Source organism: Telmatherina bonti (genome assembly GCF_933228915.1).
Source record: "Telmatherina bonti genome assembly, chromosome: 3".
In the NCBI taxonomy this organism is placed as follows: Eukaryota; Metazoa; Chordata; class Actinopteri; order Atheriniformes; family Telmatherinidae; genus Telmatherina; species Telmatherina bonti.
This window is the reverse complement of record NC_136621.1, coordinates 28,053,800-28,064,441: the sequence shown is the minus strand read 5'-3', so window position 1 is coordinate 28,064,441 and position 10,642 is coordinate 28,053,800. Positions and strand designations below refer to the sequence as shown.

The 10,642-nt window shown below is 38.0% G+C and overlaps 1 protein-coding gene across 1 annotated transcript in view; it reads right to left on the bottom strand.

The window, feature by feature from the left end:
- nr3c2 (nuclear receptor subfamily 3, group C, member 2) overlaps positions 1–10,642 on the bottom strand; it is a gene marked incomplete at its 5' end in the record, with an annotated part of 72,314 nt that overhangs the window by 19,060 nt on the left and 42,612 nt on the right. Inside the window, one exon of the mRNA XM_079264629.1 lies at positions 2,429–2,545. Within this exon, the coding sequence (XP_079120755.1) occupies positions 2,429–2,545 (117 nt within the window). The remainder of the gene's footprint in view (positions 1–2,428; positions 2,546–10,642) is intronic.

Here is a 10,642-nt window from a genome sequence, read left to right as displayed (position 1 = left end):
TGCACACACTTCATAAGTTCCATTTCTTCTGTTGTGTTCTTCAAAATTTATAGCTGGATTCCTTCATCTATCTTGAAATTATTATTTGAAATTAATTAGTTCAATTCTACAGCACAGCAATGGTTTCCACTAGAGTAAGAGTCCATCTCCGGGACATGAGACAAACCGGTAAAGCAACAATGCAGTGCACTCCCCTTTTTTTTCATTGAGTGTTGAGTCTCCCCACATCTAAATACCCTCTGATTAATCTTTTTTTTTTTCACAAATCAAATTCTACACCATTACCATTTACCTCCACTGGTCATGTCCTTTTTCTACGCTACATTTTTTTTCTCATGAATCAAATTAGAAGGAATGATTGCAAGTTAAAGTCTGTGTATGAGTAACAATCAACATAATGATGTTTCAAGAGACAGTTTACAAAGAAACTGTTGTCCCATATACCTGCAAGGTGAGACATTAGTAAATTAATTAATTAATTAATTAATTACTTATTTAATTAAATAAAATTAATCTGAGTTGGTTCACTTAAAATGCATGTAAATGCGGCTTTGTCAGTCTTGTAGTCTACAGGTTGGTTCAAAATATGCAAAACATGCACCTTTTCTGCAGCTAATGGTTACTCCCTGAAGTAAAACAGCAGAAGTTAAGAGACTATGTGTAAATACTGCTGGCCCAGTTTTGGTGGACTAATTATGGCAGAGCAGTTCTATATGTCAAAAAGACAGAGTTTAAGTTATAAAGAACTCTTAAAGAAAAATTAACTGGGTCATTATGAATGTACCCAGTATATAGTCTGTGCTCCACCACTGAGATTGAATAACATCAAACATAACTGTACTGTGGCAAGTCAAGCAAAGAAAAGAGAGACAAGCAGGGTGGGGCTACATTGAAATAATTTCATTTAACACCTTGTACTCATGCTTTCATGTTAAGAAATCTTGGCTTACTTTTGTCATTTGCACTGTAGATTACCATGGTAACCTACTGCAGATTAGTTTAATGCTGATTTAAATCCTACAAGCAGCCCACACTATTGACCATTCATTTATACATTAGAAAGGCCTTGTCTATATCTGCTTTGAAGTTTCTTCTTCTTCTTCTTCTTCTTCTTCTTCTTATTATTATTATTATTATTATTATTATTAATAATAATAATAATAATAATAATAATAATAATAATAATAATAATAATAATAATAATAATAATAATAATAACATCTGTGAAAAAACTGAGGTAGAAAGATATATTTGTATTTCAATCTTTTAAAAGCTTTCCATGTAACCACTGAGCTTGGATAACTATGTAATAACTATGTAATATTTAATTAATGCCTAAACCCTGTAACCAAATCCTGGTTGTCTTCAACTACACACTCTTCCACTAAATTAAAAATGGAATATTTTGCTCCAAGAACTTGCTAAATCAAATCAAATCAAATCAAATCAAACTTTATTTCTCTAGTGCTTTTTGTGCCAGAAAACACATTTGCCATTAATACTTCTAAACTTTGTTTTAATATATTTTTCAGTAGTCAAACATTTTATATCCAGTCAGAGATTTTTCTAAACATTTAACAAGAGCAAAAGATGTGTAAATCGGACAGCTGCATGCTTGAGCACTAATTAATACCAGGTAAGTTTACATAGTAAATATTAAAAATATTTTTAAGCTGTAGAGCTCATGCTGTGGGACAGACGTTTCTGAGTCCAAGCTAAGAAACCTCATCTTGGCCTTAATGTGATGCTGAGCGACACAAATTAACTCAAATTTACAAGCAGACTGTTAAAGTGCATTTGCAAATGCATATCTTATAAGCCAGTTTGCTATGTGTAGTTCTGCATCTTTACGCGATGAGTTTTTACACATTTACTACACATCTGACTAGTTACAATGATAAAGGGAGTCAGCTGAATTCAGTAATCAAAGAAACTAAATTAAACTTGCATTTAGGCTTGTTTTGTTTTGTTTTTTTCTTTTTTTTTTGGTTGGGGGGGAGGGGAATAGCTGAGCAATCATCAAGTTACGGCTTTATATATGCCATAGTAACCCTGCAGGAGTATGACATTAGTTATACACGAAAAAGAAAAAAAAAAAAAACCAAACACATTTTTCCCATGAATCATTGTCAATTAGTGTCATCTTTCCTATAAGTGCAACACTGACTTGTCTGCAGGCTTTATCGGAAGACATCATATATAGTACTGAAGAGCTACACCTACTGTGGATGCATTATGCATAATATGCTGAGATATACGATTTACACACTAACATCATATGACTCAGCATCCCTGGCCTTCTTCTTCACTTCAGCTAGACCTACTTTTTAATTATATATCATTCCTTATAAGCGGAGTGAAGCCAAGTCAAAAATAACTTTGGAGACATGTGACAGGACAAATTTGGAATGAGGTGGTGACTCCTCACCTCCAAGGTTCATCCCAGCCTGCAGACACTTCCGTACACGGCATGCGGGACAGTTTTTCCTTCGGATCTTGTCAATGATACAATCATTTCTTCCGGCACATAGGTAGTTGTGCTGACCTACGGAAAGACAAGGCGAAACATCAGTTTGATGGTCACCACATGTGCTGCCTGACACGGTGCACATATGGCATTTTTTTCAAAGAAATTGCAGGAAAGAGAGGTGGACGAAAAGTGTAAAAGACAAGAGTATTAAAGGTTGCAAACCTTTCATAATAAAAAAAGAAAACGGCAGAGAAAGACTTTATTTTGTTCTCACCTCCAACAATGTATGAATATTACTGTATTATACAATGAACAGCAGTGAGGGACTTGGTGGAACCAGGACACTGGCTGCAGCTCGACTCTTCCTGACAGTGATGCTAACATGGCAAGAATCCCTCCTGCCTCCTGCCTAGCCCTCAGCTAAACCCAATGATCTCCCATTTCAGAGAGCTTCCTTCCGCTCTACTGGCTCTTCACTGTACAGCCCCTCCACTCCTCTTCATCCTCCACTTTCCTTTCCTCCTCTACGCCTGCATCTTCATCCCTCCTTTTCCACATGTCCACCAGCATCTGAGCACCGTACTCCCACACACAGGCAGGCTCATGCACACATATAGCCATTCACTCATCACACTCCTATGCACACATGCATGAGGGCAAACACAGATACACACTCAGATATAGATAAAGTCGCTCCATTGGCTCATTATAATAAAAAAAAAAATTTTTTAAAAATTCAAATGTTGTATTTGCTTCCATAAATGAATCACATACAAACATTTGAAAATCACAACACGGTGCAGATGGAGTGGCAAAGTTTAACCTTAGTGACCCCAAAAGCAGGGCCTGTCTTCCTTTGGAATTGGATTTAAATTGTGTGTTAATATTATATTTTACATGAACTTGTGCATTGTTTTCATATCACCGCATGAGTGTATTTTCTTTCTTTTTCCTTTTACTCTTAACTTAAAATTTCGGGCACAGCCTGCATGTCAGTGTACGAGGGCTTATTTGTTTACATGCAGTTTTCTCTAACGAGTACATTCTGTGCATTATTTTTGCTGCATGTACAGTACAGAATTTATATTTGTCAGTAAGACTGAGCAGAAGTTGTTTTTTGAGCTAGCAGGAGTAGTGCGCAGTGTGTCTGTCTGGCTGCTGCCAAGAGCCAAAGAACTAAGCTGCAGGAGGAGAGGCAGCAGCTGTAGCCCCACCACTATTTCTGGCTAAATCACATGACCGTTACATAAGCCCATTTTTCTTGCTCTAAAAAACAGTAAACTGCGACACAGGAAACACAACGCAGCCATCGCCTTCCCCACCCCACCCCCACCCTCCCATGCGCACACACACACACACATGCATATACAACTCAAACACCCTTGTGCTCTGATAGGCCAGACCGAATGGCGATTCTGAAAACTCTGGAGCTTTCCTGTCAACTGCTTTGCTCATTCCCATTAATCTTATTAATAATTGTTGAAGTGAAATGCACTTTATGAAACAGCCAAAGTCACACTGTGGTGCGATGGTGGATATGCAGGCGACAGCAGGTGTGTGTCTGAGAGGGAGCGAATTTATTGATGCACTGTGTTTGCATGCACTCACACAGCATGTTTACCTCTGAATATATGCATTTGTTGCTATCAACCAGGCTTGCAGATGAATGCTACTTTTTCAATTTTACCTTTAAAAACTGAACAAAAAAAAAAAAAATTAATACATTATGAAATGGTGGCTTTATTCCATGATTTTCATGAATCTTCACCTCCAAGCCACCCCACCCCCACTTTACACACACACAAATAAATAAATAAAACAGAGTTTTAATTTTTTTTTTTAAAAATGCACTGCTAAATCAAACATTCTTCCTACATGAAATTTCAACTTTTAATAGGAATTGTGTTTCTGAAATGCACAATCAACAAGCATTCTTTAACAGAGTCCCCATTCATCTACTTTTAGCTAATGATCTCACAATCTGGCAAAAATCCGCTGAGTAATCTCTGTTGTCCGTCAGCCTCAACATACATGAGTTATGAGAAAATTCCTCTGCATAGGAAATACCATTTCCCCTGGAGACCCCACTGTAACAAGAGTAATCAGGCCTGCGGTCCTTTGGTCACTGAGGCAGATACAATACATCTGCTTTCCAAGCAGAAATCAGCTTTAACCTGACATATGTATAGCAACAAGTGTTCAGACCCCCATTCATGAAAAAAAAGCCTTTCAAATACTGTATTCGTCCCACAACAATGGCTCCACTGTGATTCTGAATGGCATTTGGCAGTGGACGCAGAGTTGCTTTTTTTTTTCCCTGTGGTTGCAAGCTGGCCTTGTTCACATGCAATGGAATATAACCAGAAGATTTGCTCATGAATTAATGTCATCTTATTTTGCCCTCATGAAGGTTTTGGTCTCTTCTGTCATCATCATTCATCTGGGTTTATTCAGCTCAAAATTACAGACACCAAAAAATACCAAACAACCCCAAAAAAAAGACATTACCACTAGTCCAGCAGTATGCAAATCACTGCCTTGCAGAAGCACTGCTACTTCTTTGGATGACACACAAAAGAGCTGTGCTGGATGAGGTTCTACACAATTATGTTTCCTTGTCAGGATCATTATAAAAACGAGGTTGCAGAAGTTAACATGGGTGTAAATAGAAGCTGCTATTTTCTTTACTAATGTCTTCCTGTCTACACATGTACTGAGATTTTCCTCTCTCTTCTGTTCTCACACTGTGTGAAACGCTTCTAGTCATCCTTCAGGCCGGGATGCAGTGTGTAAAAATGGGTATCGCACAAACTGATCTGATGAAGAAAGACTCATGTACTCCCATGTAAAGACATTTATCTTGCAAAAACACTGTTCTGTATTATTTTTTTGATTAGAAAAACAATTCCAGATACCTTTGAACCAATAGTTTCATACCTTGCAAACTCCTGTTTATTTCAATCTTCTTTTTTCTTTTTTAAATAAGTTCACGTTATTATTATTAAGTTTACATTTTTCTTCTGATACTTCATATGTTTTCTTTATGGACAGAGCAAGAGAAACTGATATGCATCATTGCAGCACATCATGTTATGTCACGACACTGTATCTTTAAAACACAAATCACTGGTAAAGACACTGATAAAACCCATCAGATTGTTGGTGCTTATTTGGTTGAACACAAAAGGTGTAACCCACATTGATGTCAAAGAACAAAGGTATCACCAGGGAGAAGGAAGAGATGGAGGTCAGATTATATCCACTGGAGAGACATGAGGTCAGTTCAGGCCAGAGGAACTGAAGGCATGGAGGAAGTAAAGTTAGTTATATCATCAGCAATGAGCCAAACATGTGGGGTACCTGTTACTGCAACAACAGGCTAAATATGGACAGAAAAGGCTATTTTAATTACTGACTTGTTTCATCATCTAGTAATAAAATAATTTGGCATGCACCAATGAAACACATGGATTTTTACCATTTACCATTTCTAGCTTCTAATATATATTGATTCATGATATTTTTCTTTTTGTCCATAAACATCTGGGATGGGAAAAAAAGAAAATAAAGTAAATATATTAGTTGAGCTGTCACATCAGTGCGTGGGAAAGTGTGACAATAGTCACAATAAGCTGTTCCAGCCATGATATATACAGTGTGTCTGTTCTTTTTGAAACAGAAAGCAACGGCTTTGCTTTATTTAATAGCAACTTAATCTAAAATGCAATTTGGCATACCATCTCAGCATTCCTCAACGTAAACGACTCTTAGCAATGTGGATCATATACATACTGAAAGTAGGCTTTCCTTATCGCTGGCCACCTGAGTTCCGCTGGTGTCTGTGTTTACATGTATGTCAGTTTCTGATCAAAGGTTGTCCGGTGTGAGTCAAGCTGGAGCTGGGCTTTGGAAAAGTCTGCTAAATGGCTGGTCTCCAGCTGTTGTTACATGAGCCTCGTGCACACACAACCTGTAGCACTCAGCCACTGGAGGGAAGCCTTTACTTCCCCAAGCCTGAGCCGAAAAACACGATTGGACGGCAGAGCTGCCAGTCCACACAGGAACTGTGCAAGTGGTGTCCTCAGACAACCTCTTCTACTTGGCTTGGAACAAGGAGGAGGTTTTAAGATTGACACGAGCACCATGGAAACCATGACCCAGACAGATCAGAGTAGAAAATGAGGCCATGACAAATTTCACTATGTTTCATGAGAAATATAAAGCTTCCAGTTTAAAAAGAGATGAACTGAAAAATACTAAAACGCAGGGTCTAGCATAGCTATGAAGGAGCTAACATGCTAAGCCACTCGTGGCATGTGAATTACAAACTGGCATGGAGTGCCTCAAATGTGCTCCTCAAGGAGTCACTTATTGAGTGCAGCTGTTTTTACTTGTCTTTAGCAGAGCAGTTGCAGGAAAAAGGCATAAACAAATGGATACAAGATCAATGTTTAAATATATATAAATGGATTACAGGTTATACGTTATTAAGCACTTTGTCTTATTGGCTACTCAAAATGCTTCATATAACCCGTTCCCTATCTGTATTTTTTACAAATTTAACCTCTTTTCTATCACACACATTTACATACCAGTGATACATTCAGGATAATTTGAAGAACACTTCAGCATGCAGGTAGGCAAAGCCATGGAATGAACTACCAGGCCTCTGATTACTGAACCATTCACTCTAGATCAGGGGTGTCCAGCTCCGGTCCTCGAGGGCCACAATCCTGCAGGTTTCCCATGTGTTCCTGTTCCAACACACTCAACTCAAATGAATCAGTCACTGTGCAAAACTTCATTGGCTGTTGGATCTGATTAATGTTAGCCAGGTGTGTCAGAAAGGGGATACATCAAAAACCTGAAGGACATCAGCCCTCAAGGACCGGCTCTAGACACTTCTGCTCTAGATCATTGGTCCACAGCCCCCTAGAACTACACAGTACTAGAGGGATTTCCGTAGTTGCATGTTTTTATAAGACATTCAACCGACTACAGAAAAACTGTTTTCAAACTTGAAAATTAATACACATTACTGTCCCTCTTCTTTATTTATGCATCATACAAGACCGTAACATTGGCATTTTCATATGGCCTGTGTCCACTATGCAGTTTTACAATATTATGCAATTAGGATTTCAGTTTAGGAAATATCTAGGTTTTGATTCACTGATAAGAATCTCATACAGTAGAAACAATTTGTTTCTAAGGTGAACCTAATTAAAAGAAAACTACTAATGAAGGTTAATCCACATTATTAACCCTTTCATGAATAAACAAAAAACTATGCAACATTTTTTTTTTACATACAGCATTTTACCTCTACAGAATGATATTAGTGATATTTAGAATTTATCATGATTTACAATTTATTCTATTAAATATTTCTAAAATAATATATAATCATAATTATATTCTGTAAATCTTCTATAAAATAATTCTTTTTCAAGGGCAAACTTGCATCATTACATTATGTTCAATTATGTCATATATTTATTTATTCATTCTCCAGTGAGTGGAAATGTATGGATGACTCACTAACATCCACTGAAATGGTTTATTTACAAAAATACTATCCTCATTCATAAATATGCAAGAAAAACGCTTGTAAATAGGTGTCCATGGGGCCACTTTGCATGAAAGGGTTAAGCGAGTCACAGTTTTTGTGCAAAATGGAGAAAAAAAGATCTTTCTGCAGATAAAACAATGAACTAGTGCAATGGCTTGTGAAAGGACTGAAAACATTGTATGTTTTTACAAAGGAAAATCTGCAATATCATTGTTCTGTTGAAAAATCTATGACTTAGAGAACAAATAGCTTCATTCAGTTTCAGGCATAACAGGGAAAGTCTATCAGAAAAATGCATCATATTGTGATAGCAGATGTTTAAAAGCCACTAAAAAAGTAGCAAGCAGATACTTGATGCTGCTGGTGTTCATGAGATGACACGTGCATAAAGCTGGTTTTTGGCCTTCCTTAACCAGTGCTCACAAAGAGAAACATTTGCAATGACCTCAAAAAATACATGAAGACTACTTTCCCCACAGTTTTATTGACTGACATTAACCATGATACACTGCATGTTCAAGATGGATGGAGTTCTGGAGGGTTGGCGGATTCCCACCGTGTCCCAAATAGGCTGAAACTTCAGCAAGGTGGTGGAGTGATATTTTGGGCTGTAATAGCTGTAAGTGAGATGGCAGACCACTTAGGGTGTAAAAGACGCCTTAGACGCCTTAGGGTGTAAAAATTATCTTTACAAAATGCATTTCTAACTGACAATTTCCTGCTGGTATATAAGAGCTGTGCCCTCTGCTGTACAATTATTTTTATTCAAGACAATGCACCAGTCTATGCTATAAGAAATACCATTGAATCTTTGGCTGCTATGAGTATAAAGGGTGAAAAAATCATGCTGTGGCCACATTCATTCCCTTACCTGAGGAGTAACCTTAAAAGGAAGATATATAAGGGCTTGTAAAAGTAGAGGAAATTCTGGATTCTCCAAGTCAGATGTAGACAGAAGTAATCCACAGACTTCCAGGTTCAGTGGTGTATATGGTGTATTATGTGGTAGGTGTATTTGGATGTATATAATGCTGTGAACAAAGAATAAATTTAGGGCATTTTGAGAAATTCCTTGGCAGACAGAACTCAGCCCCTGATTCAATATATGTGAAGAAAAAAGCCGATTCAGATTGGCTACATAGATTTTTGCAGTAAATCATGTGACTTGTGATTTCTACCCGAATATATCTGAGATGTTTTTTGTTTCCTCAGCATCTCTTCAACTTCAACAAAAAACACTAGCGCTTCAAAATAAAGCATCATGTTAAAATAAAGCTGATTGAATATTTAAAATGGTGAAAATAAAAAAAAATCATACAAGCATCTTTTATAAGGTCTGCTTCATTTACACACAAGTTTCTTTTTCCTGTTTATGTAAACAGAAAGCCTGGGTGCTATTTTAGAAAATATGGCGTATGCAGAATATTTCATGGTTCTAAAGTGTACGACATTCAGCTGGCGGTGCCTTCTGGTAGTGGAGCAAAATGAAGGGGAGTGAATATTTGTCCTTTTGAGAAAGACAGTAAGGAACAGATTTGGACAGTAAAATGCCCAGGTGGCCAATAGATATACCAAACAGATGGTCTATATTTAAATAAAAAAATGTGGATTTTAAAGAGCAGTGCCAAGGTCCAATCATGTATAAAAAAAAAAATTAAAAAAAAAGCTACCTAAGAGTGACTTGTCTGACTTGGATAAAAGGGAAACAAACCAGTCCACAATGAGAAATTTTATCTGATTTGTTGATGACTGCAGAATGCTAACCGGCTCTGTAGTAAAGGGCCGTGAGCCAGTTAGTGGTCTAATGAGCTACAGCCGACTGAAAAGTTGTGTCCCCCGAGGCAGGCAGTGCCAAAAGAAATTAAGCATGGGCTGGATTATTCCTCTTGTACAGATGCCCACTCTCTGCAGTCTTCTTTCATAGCCCCCATGCCAAGTCAAAGTTTTGTAACTTTGAGGGAAAAGAGGAGGAGAAGGAGGAGGAAATACTGTCTGGGGGAGGAGTAGAACGTCTCCTCACGTCCTAACTTACACCTCTCCGGCGGCTCACTGCTGACACATCGCTTTCCATCCCTCTCCTTGTTACTTACTCGCTCTCTCGGCTCCTCCTCTCTTTATCTCTCCGTCTGTGTCTGACTTTTTCTTTGTCCTTCCTCCCCTCCTCCCTCTCTGTATCCGTTTCACTGTCCTCTGTCTCTCTTCACTTTGCAAAATCCTTCTCGTACTATTTTCATCCTTTGCTTCGCTTCGCCTTTCCTCTCTCTTTCCACCTCAGCAGCAGCAGCTGCAGAGAGGTCAAGTAAGGTAACTGCTCATATGCAACATTGTTGACATCCCCTACGCTGCATGGGTTGCTTTCAGTCTGCACAGTTACAGTGCTTTGGCTGTAAAAAGCAGGAAAAGGCGGTTACAACACACACAAAAAAAAGAGCTAGTTGGAATAATGAAGAGGCATAAATAGAGCACTAAGTGACAAAGTGGTTTCAATACTATGATTACACCAATGTGAGTACTGTAGGAGTACTCACCTGACTAACATCCTCACCCAAAGTCAGATCTAACACATCCTCTACAGCCTCTCTGCCAGGCAGGCTTGAAGA